The sequence below is a fragment of the Caretta caretta genome, chromosome 3 (assembly GCF_965140235.1).
Source record: "Caretta caretta isolate rCarCar2 chromosome 3, rCarCar1.hap1, whole genome shotgun sequence".
NCBI lineage: Eukaryota > Metazoa > Chordata > Testudines > Cheloniidae > Caretta > Caretta caretta.
This window is the reverse complement of record NC_134208.1, coordinates 129,099,502-129,127,328: the sequence shown is the minus strand read 5'-3', so window position 1 is coordinate 129,127,328 and position 27,827 is coordinate 129,099,502. Positions and strand designations below refer to the sequence as shown.

At 39.7% G+C, this 27,827-nt stretch overlaps 1 protein-coding gene across 2 annotated transcripts in view; it reads right to left on the bottom strand.

Moving 5' to 3' along the window:
• The window catches only part of SMOC2 (SPARC related modular calcium binding 2), a 178,151-nt gene that overhangs the window by 8,217 nt on the left and 142,107 nt on the right, over positions 1-27,827 (bottom strand). For both annotated transcript variants that reach the window (XM_048843976.2, XM_048843977.2), the window contains exons 10-11: positions 4,667-4,769; positions 1,060-1,334 (exon numbers count right to left, since the gene is read on the bottom strand). In XM_048843976.2, the coding sequence (XP_048699933.1) occupies positions 1,060-1,334; positions 4,667-4,769 (378 nt within the window). The remainder of the gene's footprint in view (positions 1-1,059; positions 1,335-4,666; positions 4,770-27,827) is intronic.

Below are 27,827 nucleotides of genomic sequence, written 5' to 3'. Positions count from 1 at the left end.
TTGACCTCTGTAAGTGGGGATAATGATACTTCTGTACCTTTGCTGAATGATTTTTAGATCTGCTGTATAGGTGAAAAGTACTGAGTATTATTATTATTCAACCCACAGAAAATGTACTGGATTAGATATGTTTTACAAAATCCATTAGTCTGCTAATAGCCAGTTTCCTTTATGACTGCAGTCTACTGCTGTTATCCTATTTTCTCTGACCTACAATATCTGGTCATGAATAAAAGCTGTATGGGGAACAATTTGTTTCTGACAGAAGTTTCCCAGTCAGTATGTTCCCTCTCTTTCCTTATCACACTTGTGATAGCTTTGTTTACTGGTCTTTGATTGGGGTCCCTCTTCTATGTTCTTAAAAATATTAAGCAAACTGTACAGCTATTCTACATTCACATTTTAATTACAGCCTCTTATAATACAAAAGAAGTGTATCAAAAGAGACTTTCTCTCCCACTTTCCAGCATTCTCAGGGATGCTGTGGGTGATTTCCTCAGTGCTCAAAGGATCTTCAATTATTTGACTCCCTCTCCATCAGTTCTCAAAGTCTCTGTGTACCAGCAACCATTCTGCCTGCCTAATGGAGGGATGGATGCACATTCTTCAGAGCCATTCAGTGGTGCTCTAGAAATGGCTCGAGTAGCTATTAGAAAGTGAAGTAGTTTGCTTCCTTCCATAGCAAGACACCAAAGAACAAGCAAATGTGTCTTCATCATAGCCAGAACGTGGTGTTCTGCTGGAGTGACCTTCTGGTGGAATCCCGTACTAACTTACCCTCTTTGTCTTCCTATCATGCAATACTAACTTCACCAGGATAGTATTTGGTGATCAGAGAGTGAGGCTGTTGCCTCTGTTGGGACTTGAACTGTTGGCCATCTGATACAAAAGCACCAACCCTACCACTTGAACTGAAAAACCTTTATTAGCTAGTCATAGTTGCCATCACCGTTTTTATACCTTTTGCAGGATTTCCAAAGCTGTGGCCTATCAACTATAACATTAATGTCTGCCTGATCAAAAAATCTAGTTAAAAGGACAGTTAGAAAAAGTTCTTACTGTGGCGTTTCTTTGTGTCTGCTTTACCTTCTTCTTTTGTTACTCCCAGACAACCCATTAATTCTTGAACTGATAAGGATTTGTCATTGTTCACATCACAGTATTCTACAAACTTCTTCACACATTTTTTGGGCTTAGACTTTTTTCGCAGGAATCTCTTGAACGGTTTGATTTCCTTTTTGCCGATGTCACCACTGGAATTTTTATCAAGTTGTTTGAAATACCAGTGGACCACTCTCTCTTCCAGAGTATGATTTGGATCAGGTTCTGAAAGCCTGCAATGCAAACAGAACATTAAGCTTTACATTTGATCACACAGTCCTCTTATGTTACTTATGAATCATTAGATTAGTACTGGTGGATAAGGGTATTTTAGTGAGGTAGGGTGACTTGAGAAATCATTTGTGACTAATTCTTGAAGTCCTGAGAAGTCCAGCTTTTACAAGAGCTGTAAATGAACGCCATTATTATACAGTGATCGCACTTAAATTTTTTTGGTGGTTTGAAAGTTTTAAAATGGTGAATCAGTAAAAATGTTCATATCGGTGCAAACATTTTATATGTGACCATTATAAATCACACATCCCTACCACTGGGGAGTTGAGACTGGAATTCTGGTTCTGCTGCAAATTCCAAGTCTCTGCCACTTAAACTAAAGAAGATTGAGAGCAGTGGTTCTCAAACTTTTGTATCGGTGACCCCTTTTACATAGCAAGCCTCTGAGTGCAACCCCCCACTTATAAATTAAAAACACTTTTTTATATATTCAACACCATTAGAAACGCTGGATACAAAGTGGGGTTTAGGTTGGAGGCTGACAGCTCGCAACCCCCCAGGTAATAACCTCATGACCCCCTGAGGGGTCCCAACCCCAGTTTGAGAACTCCTGCCATAGAGGCTAACAATAGCAGGCCCCTTATATTCTGTGATGCAGCAACTAGAGGGTACCATCACACAAATACACACAAAACCAGTCATGATTCAAGGACGCTGACAAGAGCCAGCGTCAGAAAGAAAATGCAGATAGGCAGATGAGAATAAAGACAAATATGCACAATTTCCTGTTTCTCTGGTAAAGATGATGATGCTAAAATATCTTCCTGCCATAAAGAAGGGGAAGTACAGGAATTAATAATTCTTGTCTCTGTTGTGATTTAAGTATACAATCACAGAAGACACATGGTTACCACAGAAAAATATTGAGTGAGTGTGTTGTGGAATCCAGAGGCTAGAAGCCATGGTGTAGCAATAGCTCTGGCTTCTCCAGAGAGAAGAGGAATGGTCACAGCATGATTGCTCTGCTGAAAAACATATCTGAGATGTATGGATGGCAGGACATTACATTGTATTAAAAGAAAGGAAACAGTGTTCTACTTGGCATAAAAGCCACTTCTAAGATTTATGAATTGAAACTTCTCACATACAAACTGCACACTGAGAAATGGAATGGAAGTTATTGTTTTCCTTCCCATGGCTTATTTAAAAATTCCCATTGCAGAGATTCAAATGAGGTGCTTAATTAACTGACCTTATTGCTTTTGACCATTATATTCTTTTAGCATCTCCCACTCTCATTGCTATTTCAACATGCTGAATGCTAAATTCTAGGCTGAAGGTCAGAGTCTGCTTTCAGTTACATTTTGGAAGCTCCATTGAAGTCAATGAAGTAGCCAGGGTATAACCAATAACATAAGAACTGCCTGATGGATCAGACCAATGATCCATCTAGCTCAGTATCCTGTCTCTGACAGTGGTTAGTGCTGGATGCTGCAGAGGGAATGGAAAGAACAGAGCAATGTCAAGTGATCCATCCCCCATAGTCCAGTCCCAGCTTCTGGTAATCAGAGGTATAGGGGCACCCAGAGGAGCCTGGTGTTGCATCCCTGACCCTCTTGGGTACTAGCCATTGATGGACCTATACTCCATGAAGTTATCTAATTCCTTTTTGAACCCAGTGATCTTTTTGGCCTTCACAACATCCCTTGACAACAAGTTTAATAGGTTGACTTTGCATTCTCTGAAGAAACATTTCCTTATGTTTGTTTTAAACCTTCTGCCTACTAATTACGTTGGGTGACCCCTAGCTTTTGTGTTCCGTGAAGGGGTAAATAACTCTTCCCTATTCATTTTCTCCACTCCATTCATGATTTTATAGACTGTATCATATCACCCCATACTCATCACTCGTCTAAGATGAACAGTCCCAGTCTTTTTAATCTCCCCTCCTATGGAAGCTGTTCCATATCCCTAATCATATTTGTTGCCCTTCTGTGTACCTCTTCCAATTCTAATATATTTTTGAGAGGTGGGATAACCAGAACTGCACATAGCATTCAAGGTGTGGGCATACCACAGATTTACATAGTGGCATTATGATATTTTCTGTTTCATCATCTATCCCTTTCCTAATGGTTCCTAACTTTTTGTTAGCTTTTTTGATACTGCACATTGCTTTCAGGAAACTATCCACAATGACTCCAAGTTCTTTCTTGAGTGGAAACACCTAATTTAGACTGTATCACTTTTTAATTTATAGTTGAGATTATTTTTTCCAACATGGATTACTTTGCACTTATGAATATTGAATTTCATCTGCCATTTTGTTTCCCAGTCACCCAGTTTTATGAGGTCCCTTTGTTACTCGTCATAATCAGCTTTGGACTTAACTGTCTTTAGTAATTTTGTATTGCATACAAATTTTGCCACTTCACAGTTAATCCTCATTTCCAAATCATTTACCACTTCCCATTTCCACGATTTACCACTTCCCATTATGAAAACTGACCATTTGTTCCTACCCTTTGTTTCCTATCTTTTAACCAGTTACTGGTCCATGAGAGGACCTTCCCTCTTATCTCATGACTGGTTAGTTTACTTAAGAGCCTCTGGTGAGCGAAATATGGTCCTAATCCATTAATTTAGTCTAAAGTAGATGAAGGAAATTCTGAAGATAGAAATAAATGGGTAAAGGATATCACCATGCAAAGGAGAAGAACATCAAAACACAATGGCTTACTGGATCAGACAGTCAGTGTAGTCCAGTATCTTGACTCCAGCTGTGACCCATGATTGATATTTTTAAAGAAAGCATAAAATCCCCATAATGTGTTTGACTAGTGCAATACTATAAATTCCTTCCTGACCCCAGGTAGGTAAGCAGCTTGTACCCAGAAGCCTGAAGATTGTTAGTACTTAGGCATTTTAAATCCTAGCTACAGTAGCTGCAGACATCTATTTTTTTGAAGAAACCAGGCAAAATTGAAAGCAGGAAAACAGCCCACTTTCTTCAAGTGAAGTTTAGTAAGAAAACAAAAATCAGGACTGGGGTGACTTATTTGACCTGATGCTGTACTGCTGGTGAGAATTCAGACACCAAAACAACAACAACAAAGGCTTTAAGTTTCTGTCTGGTGGATACAGCCCATGATATTTTTGCGGAGATATTCCCTAACAGTTCTAATGGAATCTGTTTGCACTTCATGGAGGTAGAAATAAAATTGCTGTTTAAAAGAGTTTTTTTGTTTTGTTTTTTAATTTCCAAAGGCAGTCAGAACTCTTTAAAGGCACACACTACAGATCCATTTCCAATCACCCAAGTAAAACCCACCTGCTGGAAGACAATGATGGATCGGAGACTGCGTGGACCATATCGGTGGAGAGTGCATCCAGAACACTGGTCAGGAACTCATTCTTCTTGGCCCCTGGACAACCTGGGAGGGAAACAGAATTTCCTTTTTCTTGTGTTTCGTTTTCCACATAATAATTTAACTCCAAAAATATTTCTTTGTTGGAGATGGATCTGAACCAGAATACTATATTTAAGCTCTCCACAAACTTTGGGCAAGTTCACATCCTGGACTAGGTCCAAATTTCTAGACTCAGGCCCATCTCTATATGATGGATCAGAACCAGAAAACAGGTCTAATGACCCTTGAAGTCAGGGGAGTCTGGATTCAGAGCTAGCTCCCATGGTTTGGATGCATCTCCTTTTATCTCAAGATTTTTTTTGTTTTGCTTTGTAACATAAGTTTTCTGTTGGTGTGATATGTTGAAAAAAACAGTCATTTGATGTTTGTCTATCAGACAGTTTGACAATGCAGAGTACAAGCCAAGTAGCATGACCTTGGTTTTAGATACCCTCTTTCGCTACTCTTAAATGTGTTGATCACCACCACTGTGTTCTGCAGTTAATCTCTCTGTGCCTCATTTTGCCATTTGTGAAATGGGGATAATACTTCTTTTCTCCCATCCTTTGCCTGTTTAATCTATTTAGATTGTAAATTCTTCAGGGACAGGGACTGTCTCCTTTACAGCACCTAGCAGAATGGGGCCCTGATCTTGGTTGGGACTTCTAGGTGCTACTGTGATACTACTTAATAATAATAAAGTCACTGCCTCAGGGAGCTAATGCTCTAAAATAGATTGACAGCACAGTTCAGAACTTCAGGTGCATATTTCATGGGACAAATATACACTGGAAAATCCAATCTCAAAACAGTGCCTCTAGAGCATAGGGATTCAGCTGATAATCTGACAGTTGTTGACAGATTGATTTTTTCACTTACACAATCCACCTGTTTTATCCCCCAGCCCTGCCCCACTCCCAGGATCCCGATCCAAACTTCATGCTTTCCCCTATCTCTGTAAAGGACTGAACTAAACTCCAGCATGAGCCAAATACCCACAGACTTTGCAGAGGAGACAGGGGACTGAAATCCGTATTTTGCAACTCAAACTTATCTTTAGTATATTACTAGTAAATACTTTAATGGAGGCTCAGTTACTCTAGTGTTCTTCCACAAAGCAGAAGAGGGGAATGTGTAGAAGGCTTGTGGGGAAGGAAGATTAGTATATCAGTAGGCATTCATTACTTTATTACACTTCATAACAGCCCCTCAAGAAGGAGGTGGAATTATCTGAAAAAGACTGAAAAGCTCAACCTTGTCTGGCAAGTTATTGTTTAATATGTCCCATGTTGATACAAGGAAATGAGCTGCTGTGTCACACTGTGACTGTGTGGCACAGTCAGAATGGGTTAAGCTGTTTTGCAGTTGTGTGCAGCAACAGAAGCCACTGAATATTATGTGTGATACATTTATGCAGTTACGAATTCCCTGTCTTATATATTTCCCCTTGGCACTGGGGCTATTTTGTTCATGTAAGATGCATATAACAGGAATTAACTAAAGCAAGTTCCGTTATACTAAAGGCACATATCTGAAACCAAATGTGACTCTCTTACAAGAGTTCCTCTTTGCTTTAATCATTCTCCACTTTCCACTGAACACAATCTAAGAACTGATGCAGCGCTTATGGAAAATAAAATCACTAAGGAAGAAAAATTAGCAAGGTAAACAATAGCTTGAGATGACTTGACCTCTTCTCTCTTTCTTTTTGACTTATTTTTAATATCCAAATTGGTTAATTTAGGAGCTACCTTTCAATTTTTTCACATCACTTTGTAACAACTTTGACACATCTGTAAGAAACAAAGGTTATAGTTAGGAATGTTTTCCAGTGGCTGTCCATCCAGCTGTCAGACGCACACAAAAATTCAAAAATCAGACGTTAGCAATTCATGTGAGGCAAAGCCAGACAAGAAAATAAATATATGTCTTAATTCACAAGAAATTACAAAAAAAAAAAAAAATTCTCATAGTTACAGGCCAGCTACAGGCAATTTTGCTTAAAATGAACTGGGGTTCCTAATTGTGTGTTTCATAAAATTGCGAGAGCAGTTGGACCGTAATCTTTGTAAAGAAAAAACCTTACTGTTAAAACAAATAACCTGTTGCTCTGAAACATTCTCAGTTATAACTCTGCTACTTAACATGAATTGGAACCACACAAAATCCTCACCACTTAAGCACAGAGCAAATATTCAGTTTCTCCCAATTATAACTTTTGCTGACGTGAAGGCAGTTACATGGTAATCACAATATAGTGAAACCTCTGTTCTCTGCAGGTGTTATCAACTCAGAATAATTCTCTGGGGGCCTCATGCTGTTCTTTAATTTCCCACAAGCTTGTGGGTAAAATGGCAGAACTAGGGGGACATTTAGTTGGATTGTAATGAATAATTCACTCTCAGTGGACTGCATGCCGAAAGGGAAAGGCTAGTTTGTTTTGAAGGTCTTATGGCTTTTACTATGGTATACTTGCTTCAATTTCTTTTTGTACTGCTGCCTATGTTGTGTGGGTTTCACAGCTTATATAAATAATTTGTTGTTAAAGGGTTGAATTTGAAACCACATGGTGTTACACTCCAAGGTTAGGCCTTGGAGACGAGTTCAGAGATGTAACACAGAATTAAGTGTTTACTTTAGGGCTAGTTTTACCCACAATTACGTTCTCCAGTCAAATATAGAATAGTCCTTAGAAACCTTAAACCGTCAAATACATACCACACATGAGAGGAACACACAAACACCTCACTTCAGCTAGAAACACAACAATATAAAAGCAATTAAGCAAAATTTATTTTATATTTATGCATACACACGTGTGTGCACACATATACACATCTTTATATAAATATATCTCCCCTTAGAATTAGCTCTGTGGAGCACCAGTCTTAGTGCGCCAAAGTAGAGTATTTTCAATCTCAAAAGAAAGTCTTTTGCAGCACACTTACAGGAATGAGTAGAAAAGTGTGTGTGTTCACTGCTGTAAAAATGTCTAAATGGTAAAAAAAAAGGATAATTAGAGAGAGGAGTCATTTGCTGTATTCACACTAAGCCTCCTGCTGCATCAGCAACCGAGGAAATTGTTTCTTGAGTTATTTGTCTTAAGTCTGATAGCACTTAACTTGAGCATGAGCATTTTTACTTCCCTGTTGTTTGCTAGTATTAACATAGGGCTAAATCTTGTCCCTAGAAGCTAGTACCCGACACTGAAATTCCTTTGAAGATTATAGATGCTTTTCCATGTGACAAGATTTAAACAGTGGGCCATAGTGTCTTTTCACTTCTACTTATGTAGCCCCCTTGACTTCAGTGGGGTTGCACAAGTACAATGGAGAGCAAAGTTCAGAAGAGCATCCTTGTTATTGTTGGTAGTTTTATATAAAAGTCTGGAGGTTTGCTTTTGTTCAGGTAAGTAATGGAAAATTCCTGTCTGTCTAGGAACTCTGTGTGACCTGTAGCCCTGTGGAATTTGAGCACCTCCTAATTTTGTGTGTCCTGGTCCAATGCCTTAACCACAAACCCATCCTTCTTCCCTTTTGGTGAAGTTCACCTGTAGTGCAGAGGGCCAGGCAAGGTCATCCTCAGCACTTAAACCCTGCAGAGGGGCCACACTAGAGGTGGGCTGGGCACTGCTGAGAGGGTCTCTGTGCCAGCCCTGCATGGTCCAGTGCATAAGGATGTAGTGAGATAGGATGGGGGTGAGCCAGAGAAGGGCTATAGATCCACTATGCCTTAAAATCCAGTGGCCCCAGTATCTCATGTACGTGGCAACAGACAGTCCAGGCTGCTATTTCTGACCCTGGACTGGGATGTAGATTTCAACTCTCCATTAAACCTGTGTTTTGGGGGTTTTGTGTGAATTTTCTTTGTTTTAATTTAAGAAGATCAGAGCAAATAGTAAGCAAGAGGTAGTAAAAGAAATATATGTTAGGCTCACATATTAAAATCCAAAATATTTAGAGCTTGGGATATATATAATGTCTAATGTTGTTAGTCCAAGTTCATTAGATGCAGACTATGATGTTACTTACATGGTTGAATACACTAAAATTAAGAGGTGATGTGCATAACAGAAGAGCTGAGCCAATTAATTAGATTTTGCAAGTGATGAAATGTTGAAGTTGGACAAAGACATTTTTGATAATGGCACAAGCAGTTTGCTGAGAGGATATTTTAGCACTATTATTATTCTGGTTATGCAATAAAAGAAGAATCATTAAAATACAACCTAAAGTAAAGAAAGTGAAAAACTGTTTTCTTGCCTTCTGTGGTGTTGTGAGTGATGCTACAGTCTGTGACTTTTCAGGGATGTAGTTTTGAGGACAGAGAATAGGTGAATGGGACTGAAATATAAGAAGTTTCTCAACCGTCATGTAAAATTCAAAGCAAAACTTGAAGAAGTTTGGCAGACTTTATTTGTAAATCTTTTTTTCTTTTTTTGTGGAGCACTTCTGTTTTCCTGCTTCTAGCTGGAAACTGAAGCAAAAGCACTGACCTACTCAGAGGAAACACTGTTCTTGCTTTACTCTGTGCCTGATTGGAAACAGGGGGGTTTGGAAATTGTTTGAGGGAGTCCCTTCCTACACAATATCCAGCCCAGTTTTGCAGTCCTAAGTGGTCTGGATAGTTTGATGAAGCATCTGATATTTTGAATGCTTATGTTTAGCCAAAATGACCCCAAAATGACCTTTTGAGGTTCATCCGGTATTAAATGGAATATAAACTGCAATATATCCACATGGATCCAATTGCAGGACTGGGACTGCTGTTTATTTTTCTGAAGCTATAGCATGGTGAGTAGGTCAGTAAACAAAGCAAATGTGATACAGAAGAATCATAAGGCCCAGGAAAGAAAAATAATGAGGTGCCATTTTTACAGGCTTACGTTTGTCGGATATACTGTATTTCAAAATCACCTGTCACTGAAGTATGCAAGTGCCATTCCTGGCCATAACCACACTTTCTTAAATAGCTTGTCAAATTCAGTTTAATAAAAGCACCACAGCCAGCTGATCTTCTGTGTTGTCACATAGGATGTCAATTGTTAGGAATGTCAATGTTATTTTGGGCGTTGCAATACACCGACTAAATTTCAATTAAAAACAATCTACTACTTTTAAGTTGCTTAGGTATTTTCGTCATGTGGCTATTTCCTTTTAGGAGATGAGTACAAAATAACCACATTAAATTACAACAATTTAAATGTCCATTAAGGAAAAAAAAGCAATTACAAAACAGTTTGTAATTCTGGAAATGACGTGAGTAGCAAGGTGCACAGTTCTATAGGGAAATGCAAAAATGGAAGTTGGGGATGTCGACCACATTCATTAATTAGCTTAAGCAGACTACGTAAGCAGGGAAAATGTGGCCTTTGCTGCAAACTGATATTGTACTTTTACCTCCCTGGATATCTCTGGCTAAGCAAGACTTTTTCCTCTGCAGACGTGAGAATCCCAACTGCACCCACCCTTTGCTAACACAAGCCACAAAAGACTGTATTCAGATACTGGTAATCATCTGCCTTTAAACCAACAGAATGGAGGAAGCTCAGAATAAGGTTCTCAAATTGATTCAGCCCAGACACATTTGCATAGATGGTAGCTGTTTTTCAAGATGTGCGGTCTAGAAACATGTCCTGTGTGAAAGCTGAGCCTTCCTACTAGCTATGATCCCCATGTGTTGCAGCATGGTACAGTGTGGCATGTCAGATCAGCCACGATTTAAAGAATGCTTGTGATACCTCAGCAGGCTGGGGGGGGGGGGGTGTTTTATGGATGTTTTCAGACCCATTTAGGAACTGTCTTTTTTGTGAATGCAAATCAGATATGGGGCAAACCCTGCCCCACACCACAAATGGGGAGTTCCACAGATGCAGCAAAATGGGTGCAATTCTGCTGCTAAAGTGGAAGCAGGATGTTTGGAGTCAACAAAGAAAGTGTTCACACCTTGTGCCATGTGGATTCCAAACACGCTATTGGACAGGAGTAGTTAGGAATGGGGTAGGGTGAGTTGGGGAGACAAATGTGAGACAAGAGGTATGTGGGAGCCACACAGTGCCCTGGGGGTGGGAGAAGGGAAGGACAGACATCATCCACTTGATAAACTTCAATACCCTGGCCAACTTTCTGTTTAAGTTATGTTAAAATGTTTAAAATAGCCAAAGTTATTAATTCCTCAAATTCATGTTTTAAAATTGAAACCATTTCTCAGACCAAAAGACATCTGAAACTTAATTCCCACCAATTTCAATCATAGCACGGGGGAAGGGGGACACTGCTCCCAGGCCAGTGAGTTATAGACTGAATTTTAATCCATAGTGAGTTTTTGCAGCACTGATTAAAATGGGGGTTTACAAAATGGAAATGCTGACAGAAACTGAGCTAAAGCAAGAGCTAGCAGGAACCGCTAAAATGTTACTTTACCATGGAACGGGCTAATCCTTGGAAATCTGAAGTGTTGATATAGCCTTGCTTGGAGCTGGCATTTGTGTTACCTTCATGGATACCTGTTGCTAAATTTGACAGCTTGTGGTTTCAGGTCTCAGTGGCTAATCTTTAGTTAAAGAAAAGAAACTGTGAAATGACTAAAACAAAGGAACAAAGAAAAGTCCTATAATTGCTCAGTGCAGTGGTTTTACAGGATGTGATTTTATGCAGTATTGAGACTGTCTCAGCTCCCCCTGAGGTCAAAGGGAGTTGAGGGTGCCTTGGCATGTTGTGGGATCAGGGACTACATCAGTAGACAGAATTCATTTTAAAAAAATGAAGATCAACTAACTAATCAGCATCTAAATAACTACTGCAGGGCACTAACAGAGGTCTGGGTGGTTGTGTTGGGCTTTCAAACTAGCCTTTGAAAATTGGCATTTGTGTAGAATGGATCCCTGGAGCCAAATACAATATAGTGTACTTTATTAAACAATGAACTGATGTTTACATCACATTGGGTGTCTGACTTTTACCCACAAAAAGCAGGGAAATTCAGAGTTAAATCTGACACTGTCCTTAACCTGGCTACTGTGCAATAAGAATGAAATAAATGGATACATAATATTTGGCAGCTAAGATCCTGCAATGAAAGAAGCACATTAAGGTAAATTAAAGATGGAGATGAATGAAATTATGGTTCTAAAGTGTATGCCTGCCAGGCTGCAGTGCAGCTGACTTAATGTGAAGTAATTTACGGTGTGCAGTTTGTTTATTAAATGTCTCAGATAGTATTACAGTAGGATGATCTAATTACATGATGGCAATCCATTATGGATTACTAGGATGCTTTCTCCATTGGACCACTAATCTGTATGTTAGGTTAACTGTGGCTCCTTGCATCTTCTCAGTGGGAACGTCCTTCAGAAATACCAATTGTTGCATTTATTCCTGCATGTGTGCACAATAGCACCTTCCCAACACCTTCAGCAACAGTAGCAGTTTTAAAACTGGTAGCACCTTCAAACACAGTGCTGCTGGGCAGGGGCAACATCCAACAGCACTGAGGGAAAGGAAGTGAAGAAAGAGAGAAAGGAGAAAACTGAGTTGTGCATACTGTGTGGGGGTGGAGGACAGAGAAATCATGAAAGAGTGGCACTCTCATTTTGGTATAAAATGCTTTTCATTTAGTTAACATTGACCCTTTATCAACTTAACTAATGAATATAAAGGCATTTTAATACCAAAATAAGGGTATCCACACAGATTTAAACTGAAATTACTCAGGGTGTGAAATTTTAACTGATATTTTTGGTTCCGTTCAGCATGTACTTAAGCCCTAAATCACAAGCGCATGCTAAACCAATACAAGCCAGGTTTAAACTGCAGTGAATGTTTACACACAAGGTCGTGGAATGTCAAAAGCTAATCTACTCCTTGGTCAAAAACTGAAGTTGCCAGAAGCAATAGAGAATCAGCAAAAGCCCCTAAACCTTTAAACATGTTTAAGCATGACTTGTTTCAGTTTAGCTTGTGCCTGCTAATTACAGGGGCAAGTGAGGTTTAAACCAATATAAGAATGTTCAAAAAGGGTTTGCTTAGGGTTTAAGTAGATTTTTTGTAAACAGATTTACATTAAGTTGGTGCAAATTTTGTGTATAGACAAGTCCAAAGATTTAAGGGGAAAAGGGAAAGAACGGTGTGTGGCAACTGAGGATGAAAGAGAGAGACGACGGAGAATAAAGAGGAGGAAGGAGGAGGACAAAGGAACAAAAGAAAAGGGAGAGGCCATGCACGGAAAGCAAGAGGGAGGAGTAAAAAAGGTAGAGAAGTACTGCATGCTCCAAGCGAATTTCAGCAGAAAGACATTCTGTGCTCTAATACAGACACCCTTGGCAATGCGGACATTGAGTTAAAGGGATTAACATGTTATCAATCAGTTGGAAGGAAGAATTTAATCAGAAAAATGTGAATGATCATTGGGAATTGTCTAAGAACAGTTTACTAGGTGCCCAGAAAGCTATATTGGTCAAAGAACAAACAGACGAACAAAAAACATCCCCCTGGTTTAGAGAGGAAGGGAAGGCAGCTATAAAGAATAAATAATATTTAACAAATGGAAGAAAGGGGAGGTTGATAGAAATGAACGTATATCAGAAGGTAGGAATTGTGGAAAATTGATAAGGGATGAAAAATGAACAGAAGAAGAAATCTATGGCAAGCAGAGTTAAGGACAATGAGAAGAAGGTTTTTAAGTATATTAGAAACAAACAGTCTTAATAATGGTACTGGTCCATCACCAGAGGGAAAAGGTAGAATTATCAATAATAATGCAGAATAGGCAGGAGTGTTCAATAAATATTTCTCTTCTGTATTTAAGATGAAAACAGAAGATGTAGTCATGATAACACTCTTTCCATTCCACTTGTATCTAAGGTAGATATTAATCAGTAGCTACTAAAGTTAGAAAATTTTAAAAATCAACAGGTCTGGATAACTTGTTAAAAGAGCTGGCTGAGGAGCTCACTGGACTATTAATGCTGATTTTCAATAAGATTTGGAACACTGGGGAAGTTCCAGAAGATTGGAAGAAAGCTAATGTTGTGTCGATATTTTAAAAGGAAATGGGACAACCCAGGAAATTATAGGCATTTTGGTTTGACACTGATCCCAGTTTTGGTGTCCACAATTCAAGAAGGATGTTGAAAAATTGGAGAGAGTTCAGAGAAGAGTCACAAGAATGATTAAAGGATTAGACAACATGCCTTACAGTGACAAACACAAGGAGCTCAATCTATTTTAACAAAGAGAAGATTATGCGGTGAATTGATTAGTCTATAAGTACCTAAATGGGACCAAATATTTGATAATGGGTTGTTCAGTCTAGTAGAGAAAGGTATAATATGGTCCAACGGCTGGAGGTTGAAACTAGACAAATTCAGACTGGAAACAAGGCATATATTCTTAACAGTGAGTAATTAACCATTAGAACAATTTACCAATGGTCGTGGTGGAGTCTCCATCCTGACAATTTTTAAATCAAGCTTGGATGTTCTCCTAAATTATTTTGGGAAAGTTCTACAGCCAGTGTTATATAGTGATCATTGTATTCCCTTCTGGCCTTATTTAGCTGAATCAACCTTGGAAAAATATTCATGGTTTTAGAGTTCAGGGAAAAAATGGTTTTGCAAACAGCAACTCCATAAGCTTCACCCATCCTGAATTTAAATGGCCTGATCTAGCACAGTACTTAAGCATATGCTTAATATTAAGCTCATGAGTGGTTCCAATGAATGAGCTTAATTGCTTTGCTGGATTAGAGTCCAGTGTGGGTTTTGGGGCATATAAAAGTAGAGGCAGGATGCTCTAGTAACAAGAGCAGAGGACTGATACTTAGGAGACTTAGGTTCTACCTCCAACTCATCCAGTGCCTTTCTTAGCAACCTTGGGGAAAAGTACGGTAATTAAGTCTCTTTGTGTCACAATTTCCTCATTTGTGTGACAAGGATAATATTGACCTACTTCTCAAGAGTTTGAGAGGTTCAATTAATATTTGTGAAGTGCTTTGCAATCCTTAGAAGGAAAACACTATATAAGAGCTGTATCTTTATATCTTCTAAAGCAGACCTTAATCAAAAATGACTCTTCTGTTCTACAAACTTTTTACCTATTTACCGGTAAATCATATTGTATTAATCATGGTATAAAATGGGACTCCATTCTATCTTGGCTATATTAATGTGGTCTGCCTTATATATAAATAGAGATAAAACAGGGATTGTGGGTGGCTGTGGTGGGCGGTTGGTGAACGAGTCTTTCACTTCTGGAGAACAGAGTTCAAATTTTGCTTTGATCACAAGCCAGCTGAGTCATCTTAATTCCCATTTGTCAGTGTCTCCCAGACCCACACAATTTGGTATCGCTAGTCTCTGCTCAAGAAAAGGTCAGCAGTCAAATAGATAGTTATATAAGTACGTGAGATGTGAGACACAGGGGAAGTTTGCCTCATGCCTGCCTATACCAAGTATAGCACAGGCCAGTGCTGTTAGTCCTTTTTTAAAATTAAATAAAAAATACATTTACACCCAGACATTTAAGAATCGATATATTCATTGGCACAACTACTGGAGGGGATGAGGGGAATGTGTTCCTTCACATTTGTACCATCTTTATTTCCCCTCCAGGCTGCTACAGTTCTCAGTACACAATTTTTTGGTGTGGTTTCATGTCTGTATTCAAATACATTCATATGGGGGAAGGCAGTTACTGTACCTTACCTAATGTACAGTGAGCTAGCTTTGTATGTATTCAAACAGTCCTTTTGCATTAAGGAATTTCTAAAGCTTTATAGAGTCAGGCCCCAATGGTCAAATTTTTCATGAAGTTTAATCCTGATTCGAAACGCTTTTATTTGGAATTGGGAGTCCAGATTTAATAAACCATTCAGATAACAGTATTATGATAAGAAATACATGTTTCTTTTCTCCAGAATACTGTGGTTTTATTCTCTGCTTTCCAGGGGAGATTTTGCATGGGCTGACCTTAGAGAATCAGATCACTGTGCATCTGTTCACATTGCCTCTTCCCCCTCCAACCTTCCACATGAAGTGACTATTAAGTGAAGTCTGCCTATGCGACACCCCACAGCTCGAGATGAATGATAGCTGGCAACAATAAAGCATTCACCCAGATGCTTAGTGAGGTTTCTAAGCTCAAAGCACAAGCAGCTGAGGAATTTGACAAAACAAGGTTTCACTGTAGAATAAGCAGCCAGTTTTTATTCTCCCAGAACACTCACGCTTCCCAAATGACCCTGGTTTCACAAAGCCACCTGCCTCTGTCAGGGAAATTAATGAACTTCAAAAGTAAATACAACTTGAGATGAACAGCAAGCCCAGTTTTTATAAACACTGGAAATGCCAGCACCACAGTAGTGCATTTTTTTCTTAAACAAGCCATAAAGAGAGCTATACGTAAAAACATGGCTTCTGGACCTTACATTCACTGCCACTGTATCGTCCATTGATCTTTTTATAGATTCAGCTGCCAAGTTAGCTGTATGTCTGTGCAGTACAGGATTTGATCCAGCAATTTCACTCCCATAGAACTGCGTGTAGTGCTAATATAGGAGTCAAGATGTATATTTCAAAAGATTCCTTCTTATGGATACTTCAGACAAATAATTTGTGTATTCCCTACTGGGTTAAACATTTCCCAAGGACAACATATTTCCTGAACAAAATCTTCCATATCCAGTGAGCTTAATCTGCACAACCCTGCCCATAAAACATGTATAGATCCTTTCTAAAACATTCATGTAAATTAGATCTGCAGAATACTAGAAGGTAATGAACTGGCCACGTAAACAATTTGGCCACATAAAGTTTGATGGCTCTGTTTGCCCTGATTCTTAAAAAAAAGAAGCAGCAGCAGCAAGAACAAAGTGAGAAGAAAACTAAGGACAAAAAATTACCTCAAAGGGCATGTCACAGAAAGAGGAGGATTGCTGGCACATAAAAATATATATTTCAACAACTGTCACTACAATTTATTGTCCACAAAAAATAGTAAATAGGTCAACCCCACTGTTCAGAGTGAGAAAACGGGTTTTTTTCCTGAAAAAATTAAGAAGAGAGAAAAGGAATTAAGGGAACAAAAACTGATTTTGGCAGGAAAGCCTAGGAACGTATCTTGATTTCCATGGGAGCTGGATCAAGCTGACAATTTGACATCAGGGTTGTATATTTAATGCTAATTATTTTTATCTGTGACTCTGGTTAAAATCAATATGGCCACGTCAATGCCAGCTAGAGCACATGGACTCTCCTTAGGTGCTGTTTATGTAGTTCCAATAATCTCAGTCCCTAGGATTCCAGCTGGCGCTCTAATGGCACTGAAATAGGATTTGTTCAAGCAGTTATGAAACCTTTGATCCCACTAAATGACTAAAGAGGGCGGGTTAGAGTTCTGAGAAACTTCCTAATTAGCTGAGTGCCAAGAGCTTACCAGGCCTCATGTTGTACACACACGTTCTTCCTTCCATGTGCACAGATTATTATTAGAAGCCTCAGCTCATATTTTTGGGAAGAGAGGTTCCTGACTTCTAACTAAAAACAAAAATGTTGGAAAGCCACAGTGATGACTGGAATGTTAAATTCACCTCCACACTTAAATATGCCGGCCTTTGTTAATTGGTCTCCACCAATCAAGCTGTACTTTGTGGCGGATAAACACTACTGGGACAGATTCATGCCTGCAGAAACAAGTGCAGAAACATCAACGTGCACCCAATGGTGCCTACAAGAACACAGTGCCTATAGATAATATTCCTATGCCTTCCCTAGTGGGGAAGCATCTTAAATTCCCATCTCGGGCTCCATGGGAGCCCCTTTGGTTGAGGTTCCCCGGAAGACACAGAGATCAGTACAGCTCTCAGCCAACCTGGCCTTGCTCATGCCCAGGCTGGCCTGAGCCATATTTGGAGCAAGTGCTGGCTGGCTGTAAGCCCCCTGCTGTAACAGGAGCTGTGGATGGCTTGTACCTCTATAATCCCACTGCAGGCAAACTTTCCACTGTTCGAGGCCAGCAAGCTGATCTCTGCTAAAACAAGCTGGCAGAACCCACAGAGTGAGCCTGGCCCAGTATATTTAAATCTTGGAAAATTCAACGTAGATATTCCAAAGTCCACCACCACCACTGCAAATAAATAAATAAAATAAAAAATTAGCAGCCTTTTTCTGAGGCATTGTTTGCTTTGTACCCTTCTAATTCTGGACAAACTGTGCTATTGGAGGTTCACAAAATGATCCCATTTATTCCTGGCTTTCTGTGAATATTTCACTGTGAAAATTGATGCAGATACAGTGAATATAACAGAGTCCTCCACTGTTTATAACTGGCTCTTTGTTGGGAGGGCTGCATATACTAGGCCAGTTTCTGCTTTCATGTACACCAGTGCAAATCCTGAGCATCTTCACTGACTACAATGGAATTATTCTCAATTCAGAGAAATGCAAACAGAAGCAGAATTTAGCCCATACTTTTTACATTTCTATAACTGTGGAAATGAATAGGATAATTATACAAATGGGGTGGATTATATAAAATAAAAAGCGAGTTGGAAGCAAGTAACTACCACGCATACCAGTAAACCCATATCTAGTGAGCTGATTACAAAGCCACTGTTGAGAGAGAGTATATATATATATACACACATTCACACACTTGTCTACATATATTTTATAATCATTTGGATTTAGGGCCTAGCTAAAGTGGTAACAATAAACGGAATTTCTGAGAACTCTGAGGTGACGGTGGGTTTGAGATAAGGCAATGTGCTGAGTCCACTTCTCTTTAATCTTGGAATGGAGTTAATAAGTAGGACAGCTGTGATACAGAGAACATAAGAATGGCCATACTCGGTCAGACCAAAGGTCCATCCAGCCTAGTATCCTGTCTACCGACAGTGGGCAATGCCAGGTGCCCCAGAGGGAGTGAACCTAACAGGTAATGATCAAGTGATCTCTCTCCTGCCATCCATCTCCACCCTCTGACAAACAGAGGCGAGGGACACCATTTCTTACCCATCCTGGCTAATAGCCATTAAGGGACTTAACCTCCATGAATTTATCCAGTTCTCTTTTAAACTCTGTTATAGTCCTAGCCTTCACAACTTCCTCAGGCAAGGAGTTGCACAGGTTGACTGTGCGCTGAGTGAAGAAGAACTTCCTTTTATTTGTTTAAAATCTGCTGCCCATTAATTTCATTTGGTGGTCCCTAGTTCTTATATTATGGGAACAAGTAATAACTTTTCCTTATTCACTTTCTCCACACCACTCATGATTTTATATACCTCGATCATATCCCCCCCTTAGTCTCCTCTTTTCCAAGCTGAAAAGTCCTAGCCTCTTTAACTTTTCCTTATATGGGACCCGTTCCAAACCCCCTAATCATTTTAGTTGCCCTTCTCTGAACCTTTTCTAATGCCAGTATATCTTTTTTGAGATGAGGGGACCACAGCTGCATGCACTATTCAAGATGTGGGCGTACCATGGATTTATATAAGGGCAATAAGAAAACTAATGTATGCTGATGATCCGGCCCTTTTGGCTGACAGCAAAGAGGAATAGGTAAATATGGTATCTGAGTAGGCATCTGTGTTTGAAGATCATGGCTTAAAGGTAAACACAAAGAAAACTGAACTTGTGCAAATAGGGAAGGTGGAAGAAGACCTCTTGATTAAAGTTTCAGGAGAGAAGCTGAGTCAGAAGGAAAAAAGTGTGTACCTGGAAAGTACACTTTGTGCCATCGGAGAGAGATCTGGAGGATTGTGCATGGGCAGCAGTGAAAAAGGTCTCAGGAGAACTGTGACACCTGCAACTAAGTAACAAATTGAAAGGTAAAGTATTTGTCCCTGCCTGCTCTGTGGTTTGAAAATGGTGGGTTTTAAGGAGATGGAAGAAAAGAAGATATCGGTAGCATGAAACAGTATACTGAGAAGAATGGCAAGCAAGTAGAGGGTTGACAGAGTATGCATGGAAGAAATTAGGGGGAAGATGAACTTGGAACTCTGAGTGACAGATTGCAGAGTGCCCATTTGAGGTAGACTGGACATGTGATAAGAATGGGAGAAAAATGAAGAGCCAAGAAAGCATGGAAGGAAGAAGACATCAAGAAAGGGCATAGAAGACCAAAAATAAGATTGAAAAACTCTGTCAAGAAAAGTTTAAAGAGAAAAGGACTGGAATTCTAAGACCTACGAACTCATGCCATGGACCAGAAGGAGTGGCAAAAATCATGGACACTGATCCTATGAAAATGGGAAAAGGAGTTGAGAAGTGATGTGAGAAATGAAGTGGATTATGTTAAGTAGATTTGGAGGAAATAGCGTCTATTTCTTTGTATTCCAAAATAAGGCTTGACAAGGAAAAAAATCCCGTATATAAGACATTTTGTAAAAAGCTGGTAGCAAAATCACTGTTGTAAATCTGGATGGATACATTCAACTAATAAATTGAGTAAGATTAAAGAAAATCTGTAGATATGTTTCTGGAAAGCATGTCACAGTTCTTGATAAAGGGGAGAAATAACACAGAATCATAGAAATGTAGTACTAGAAGGGGCCTCGAGAGGTGGTCAGATCCAGCCCTCTGTGCTGAGGTAGGATCAGGTGAACCTAGACCATCCCTGAGAGGTGTTTGTCCAGCCTGGTCTTTAAACCTCCAGTGATGGGGATTGCACAATTTCCTTTGGAAGCCTATTCCAGCGTTTAACTACACTTATAGTTAGGTTAGATATTAGGGAAAACTATCTAAATCTCCCTTGCGAGAGATTAAGCCCATTAGTTCTTGTCCTATCTTCAGTAGACATGGAGAACAATTGATCATAGTCCTCTTTATAACAGCACTTAACATATCTGAAGACGTCTCAGATCCCCTAAGTCTTCTTTTCTCAAGTCTAAACATATCCAGTTTTTTTTTAAACCTTTCGTCATAGGTCAGTACATAGAAGTAGATCAGTTAATACAGTACATTGAATTCTGCCCAATCCAGGAGAAAATTTCTCTTTATTGGGCTGATTTATGTTTGTGGATTATCAGAATAGGTTTAAGAATTTCAGCATCTTTTCATCTGTGGATGAATTAGGACGTATAACAAGCTGTGTGTGAGTTTTGTCTGCCTGTGTATACACAGGCATATACGCACACACAATGATATGTATGGTGTGGTATAAAGGTTTTAAGTCAACAGTGCAGAGCATCCTCACATACTGTGTACATGCCACGTGTTTTGCACAAAAAAACTATTGTATAAATATTTGAGAGAGTTTTAAAACATTTTATTATGACTTTTTTAAAAAATAAAACATTTCTTTGTTATTGTGAGCTCAACTCTGTAGAGCTCAGAGGGAGAGAAAAAGCATAGCTAATAAATGTAACATGTAAAATTGACTTACAATAGCTTTTCTATGCATTAAAAATTTCATGTCTTCACTGTCCAATATGTTGAAGACTTCCAGGGGTAGGAGTTTGCATCATTGGGAAGCCGAGAATCTCCCATTTCCAGTTAATTATCAGACTTTTTATCTCCCCACTGTATTTTCCACTGAATGCATCCAATGAAGTGAGCTGTAGCTCACGAAAGCTTATGCTCAAATAAATTTGTTAGTCTCTAAGGTGCCACAAGTACTCCTTTTCTGTTTGCAAATACAGACTAACACGGCTGCTACTCTGAAACCAGACTTTTTATCTGTCACTAATGCAGGGTTGAATATTGCCCAGTTGGGGGTGGGAAGGAATTCTTTGGTAGTGTGTGATGTGGAAGGTTTTTTTTGGGAACTCTTTGAAGCAGCTCAGGGGGTTGAAAATTTGGATTAATCCAGGGAGAAATAGATTAATAATGGCCAGAATGCCAGTGAACTGCTCAGAGGTTTGGAACAAATGCAGTTTATCACATGGCTCCACAATTTTTTTATACTGCGACCACCTTCATATGTGATATAGTGAAACACATAATCAGAAGCAATAAGAATTATATAAAGACTTTGCTTTCTACACAAAGGTTTGATTTGAAATATTTGCTAAAAATTAATAAGTTCACGGTCTTATTTTGTGTGAACAAATTTGCCCAGCTCAAGTTTACATCCCCCTATCATAATTCTGGACTGCTATAAAATCTAGGTTTGGTATGCTCACTGGTACCTTCCACCATCATGAAAACTATGGCAGAGCTGGGCCTCTAATGGAAAAAAATAGCCTATTCCAAATTTTAAATGAATTTGATTAATTAGTATTTGATTTTCATTTGAATATTTTCCTAAAGCTGATTTAAAATTGCCTAATTAACCAGCAACTGTGAATTATACACTCAAACAATCTGAAATTCAAACTGCTGTTGACTAGTTACATAAAAACAACCAATCAGGGATCAAAAACAATACCGTGTGACTGGATAGGCCTAATTTTTCACAGGTGCTGAGCAGCTACAACTCGCATTGAAAAGTACCTCATGCTTATGAAAAATCAGGCCCTGTGTAACCAGCACAACCCCGATCCTACAAACACTTACCCCCATGTTTACCTTTACTACCATGAGTAGCAGACCCACTGATTTCAACAACACTACCCATGATAGAAAAATTAAGCCTGTGCATCAGTGTTTGCAAGATCAGGCCCAACAGGGTCTGGATTTTGATTTACGAACATTCACACTGAACTGCTCACAAATGATCTGCTGGCCAAGAAGTTTTCACAGAAGAAATATCTAGATAATGAACAAATACAAGACTTTCACAAACAGAAAAGGGAGAAATGCACTGAATAAGCTATTTGTCCATATTAATTCATGGATTTCTGCTATACACTAACATTAGGAATATTTTGATAGGAGCATTCCTGCAGAGTTATAAAGAAGCATTCTGAATCCTGTGCAGTGCTCTGAAACTTTTCAGAAAGTTCTTAGACGTTTGTATTGAGCAAATGCTCTACCCACCTCTAAGTCTATCAGTTCATAGATTCATAGATATTAAGGTCAGAAGGGACCATTGTGATCATCTAGTCTGACCTCCTGCACAATGCAGGCCACGGAATCTCACCCACCCACTCCTGCGATAAATCTCTGACCTATGTTGAGCTATTGAAGTCCTCAAATTATGGTTTAAGGACTTCAAGGTGCAAAGAATCCTCCAGCAAGTGACCCGGGCCCCGTGCTACAGAGGAAGGCAAAAAACCCTCAGGGCCTCTTCCAATCTGCCCTGGAGGAAAATTCCTTTCCGACCCCAAATATGGCGATCAGCTGAACCCTGAGCATATGGGCAAGATTCACCAGCCAGATACCCAGGAAAGACTTCTCTGTAGTAACTCAGATCCCACCCCATCTAACATTGTGGAATCCCATGAGGTATCTTGAACAAGAGGAGTAAAATCATATATTTGAAGCCACTGAGGTAAATTGTGAGGAACTAGGTTAGGGTTTCCATCATGCATGATGATACTCAGTTTTATGTCTTCTCACTAAACCCAGACAGAACACTGTCCCTGCTCTCCAAATACCTGATGCAGAGAGAGATGTGGATGAAAGCCAGTGGTTTAGGCTCAATCTGGGTAAAATAGAGGGACACACGTTGGCAGACAAATGTTTTGAGGAATTGGCACAACTTTCACTGCCTCTTCAACAGAGGACCTGTGTCCACCTGTTGTCCAAGTGCTTTGCAAAGGCATGTCTACACAAACAGCGCTACAGCAGTGCAGCTGCAACCAATGCAGCTGCACTGCAGCAGCACATCTGGTGAAGATGCTCTATGCTGATGGGGGAGAGCTCTCCTGTTGGCATAATAAAACAGCTTCTGCCATTTGTGGAGATGATGTTGGCAGGAGAAGTTCTCCCGCCGACATAGTGTTGTGCACACGAGCATTTATGTCAGTGTAACTTATGTCACTGTTGTGGGGGCTTATTCACACCCCTGAGCGACCTAAGTTATGCCGACATAGGCTGTAGTGTAGACATAGCCTCAGCCAGGGCCAGGACTGTCTTTTTATTATGTACTGGTACAGTGCCTACCACAATGGGGTCCTGGTCTGTAGCTGAGGTCCCTAGGAATTACTGTAATATCAATGACAGGTTTCAGAGGAACAGCCGTGTTAGTCTGTATTCGCAAAAAGAAAAGGAGTACTTGTGGCACCTTAGAGACTAACCAATTTATTTGAGCATGAGCTTTCGTGAGCTACAGCTCACTTCATCAGATGTATACCGTGGAAACTGCAGCAGACTTTATATACACACAGAGAATATGAAACAATACCTCCTCCCACCCCACTGTCCTGCTGGTAATAGCTTATCTAAAGTGATCAACAGGTGGGCCATTTCCAGCACAAATCCAGGTTTTCTCACCCTCCACCCCCCCACACAAATTCACTCTCCTGCTGGTGCTAGCCCATCCAAAGTGACAACTCTTTACATAATCAAGTCGGGCTATTTCCTGCATAGATCCAGGTTTTCTCACATCCCCCCCACCCCCATACACACACAAACTCACTCTCCTGCTGGTAATAGCACATCTAAACTGACCACTCTCCAAGTTTAAATCCAAGTTAAACCAGAACATCTGGGGGGGGGGGGTAGGAAAAAACAAGAGGAAACAGGCTACCTTGCATAATGACTTAGCCACTCCCAGTCTCTATTTAAGCCTAAATTAATAGTATCCAATTTGCAAATGAATTCCAATTCAGCAGTTTCTCGCTGGAGTCTGGATTTGAAGTTTTTTTGTTTTAGGATAGCGACCTTCATGTCTGTGATTGCGTGACCAGAGAGATTGAAGTGTTCTCCGACTGGTTTATGAATGTTATAATTCTTGACATCTGATTTGTGTCCATTTATTCTTTTACGTAGAGACTGTCCAGTTTGACCCATGTACATGGCAGAGGGGCATTGCTGGCACATGATGGCATATATCACATTGGTGGATGTGCAGGTGAACGAGCCTCTGATAGCGTGGCTGATGTTATTAGGCCCTGTGATGGTGTCCCCTGAATGCCATGTACATTGGTCAAACTGGACAGTCTCTACGTAAAAGAATAAATGGACACAAATCAGATGTCAAGAATTATAACATTCATAATCCAGTCGGAGAACACTTCAATCTCTCTGGTCACGCAATCACAGACATGAAGGTCGCTATCTTAAAACAAAAAAACTTCAAATCCAGACTCCAGCGAGAAACTGCTGAATTGGAATTCATTTGCAAATTGGATACTATTAATTTAGGCTTAAATAGAGACTGGGAGTGGCTAAGTCATTATGCAAGGTAGCCTGTTTCCTCTTGTTTTTTCCTACCCCCCCCCCCAGATGTTCTGGTTTAACTTGGATTTAAACTTGGAGAGTGGTCAGTTTAGATGAGCTATTACCAGCAGGAGAGTGAGTTTGTGTGTGTATGGGGGTGGGGGGGATGTGAGAAAACCTGGATCTATGCAGGAAATAGCCCGACTTGATTATGTAAAGAGTTGTCACTTTGGATGGGCTAGCACCAGCAGGAGAGTGAATTTGTGTGGGGGGGTGGAGGGTGAGAAAACCTGGATTTGTGCTGGAAATGGCCCACCTGTTGATCACTTTAGATAAGCTATTACCAGCAGGACAGTGGGGTGGGAGGAGGTATTGTTTCATATTCTCTGTGTGTATATAAAGTCTGCTGCAGTTTCCACGGTATACATCTGATGAAGTGAGCTGTAGCTCACGAAAGCTCATGCTCAAATAAATTGGTTAGTCTCTAAGGTGCCACAAGTACTCCTTTTCTTTTTGTAATATCAATAATCATCACAAAGATTTCCTAAATTCATCTCTGCTCTCAAACTTCCAAATACTAATGGTGGCTAGATACGCTATCTTATCTTGGCTGGTCAAAGGATTGCAAAGTTTCCTCACAGGGGCAGACTTTGCATGGTCAAACATGCCATGGCTGGACAAGTATTACCTGGAGCTACCTTTAAACTTCATTTGGAAACTCTGGTTAACACAAAATGCACTTTCTGAATAAGGTTGACCACAATGAGAACACAGGACACTCGTACTTTACACTCTGCACTGGCTATCAGCTCACTTTCTAGAGAAACTGAAGATGCTGGTTACCATCTATAAATCCCTAGATGGTCTAGGTCAGGTATCTTCAGGCCTACCTCTTCTTCATGCCCTGCCACAGCGTCTGCAGGAACATTTCGGTGATCTGTCCCAAAGGGGGACTTTTAGGTACTGGATCAAAGCTTTTTCAATGGTGGGTTCCTACCAATGGAAATTGCTCCTGCTAATAATGCATCTGAGTGTGGGCACTTCTAGAGCGAGAGCACATACCTTTTTGTTCAGTCTTTGCACTAACTGCAGATTTTGGAATCTATGGCAATGCAGTCTGCAGGCTGCTTTCCTGTATCACAAATCCATCACTGGTCTTCTCAATCTAGTTGTTTTGATCTGTAGAGAATGGGAGCACTGTATATACTCCCTCTCTTTGGGAAAATGCTTTTTTCTCCAAAAACTGCAGTTATGGATGTCTTATGAATGCACATAACAATTAATACAACAAGAAAGAATCCAAATGTTTCATTTAGAAAAATACACTTAGTGCTCAGAATTCAGAGTATCTACTTCGGATATGGTCTACTTAATTTCTCTTAACATGGAGTTTGCAAACCTCATTGCATGACATTTTATGTCAGTCAGACATAATCAAGGTCATTTTAGCTTTAAATATTAAATTACCCAAAGAGTCAGTGAAGTGAAATTTCATGCCATGATTCAATGTTTCAAAAAAAAAAAAAAATGGGGCCAAGATTTTCAAACTTGGATGCAAGATGAACACTTACATAAGCAGTTTAGCTGAAGGTTAATTTTAGGTACAGATAAAGTGCCACAACAAGCAGGACCTGTAGTATCAAAACAAGGCAATTCAAAGCATTTGATCAACAGCCTTGGAAATCAATTAATGGCTTATTTTTATAGAGCACATTATAATTACCTATCAGAGGTATAAAGGAGAAGCCTCTTAAAAGGAACAACATCTTACTGTGTGACTCCCAAGAAATTCTAAAAAGGCTTCGTGTCATTTTTTCATAATGATTACCACACTGGTTGATTGAAATGTTTGTGTTTTCCCCTCAAATCAGTCAAGTTTTCCCCTCAAGCTTTTCCTGCCATCCTCCAGATTCAGCTGATAAACATTTCAATCTATTTGGCAGCAAACATTCAATCTAGACTGCATCACCTTTTTAGCTTTTATTGTTCCCCGCCCCTCACCCATGAATTGCACCCTAGTTGCCCCTGGTTGTTAGGAGATACCTCTCCCATGTCTTCACTGTACCAGAAATTACAACTGTTTTTCCTGCATTTCTCAAAGCTTAATAGCTTAGCGGAAAGAGTGTCAAAGTTTGTTGGGGGTGGGGGAGATATTTTAATCTCTTTTGGGTTCACTCTGCACTAGGATTTTATGCCCAGCACAGACAAGACCCCAGTATCTACAGTCATATTTCCAAGCTGCTGTTTCTAAGGGCTCTGTGGTCCTTTAACTCTCTAATACAGACTTCTTTCAAAAGGAAGGAGCCATCTTGATTTTCCCCATAACCTCCTCTGAGTCCACATTTAAAAAAAAAATCAAACACACATCTTTCAATCCTCCTTGGATTCCTTAATAATTTTTTAGATTCCCCTATAGAAATAGTATGCACAATTTCATTTCCTTTTTTCCTGTATTATAGGCAAATGATGACTAATTTAATGTGCAGGACACTGTCCTGAATTCTGAAGCTTCTTTGTCTCCAGAGAGAGGTAAGTGCTCCATGCTTTTAGGCAGCTCAACGCTGACTAACAGGAATCTTTTAAAAAGTCAACAGTATTTCTACAGGCTCAGTACTTGTCACCAGTAAACAGTGCCAAGTCGGTTCCAAGAAGTGCTGGTTTGGGGGGAGTGAAACCCAAGACTTCATTAGACTAAATGGTACTTGGGGCCATTATTCTTTTTTTCCCTCTCCCCCATAACCACAGTGTAGGCAATATGCTTTTTTTTTCAAAAGAGCCACAGTTATATTCATGTGTTTTCCAGTAAACCGTAATGGCTTCTTTAGGTTTACTGGAACTATTTCTCCACTAAAAACCCCCCATTGGTGAGCTAGTTGTTCACT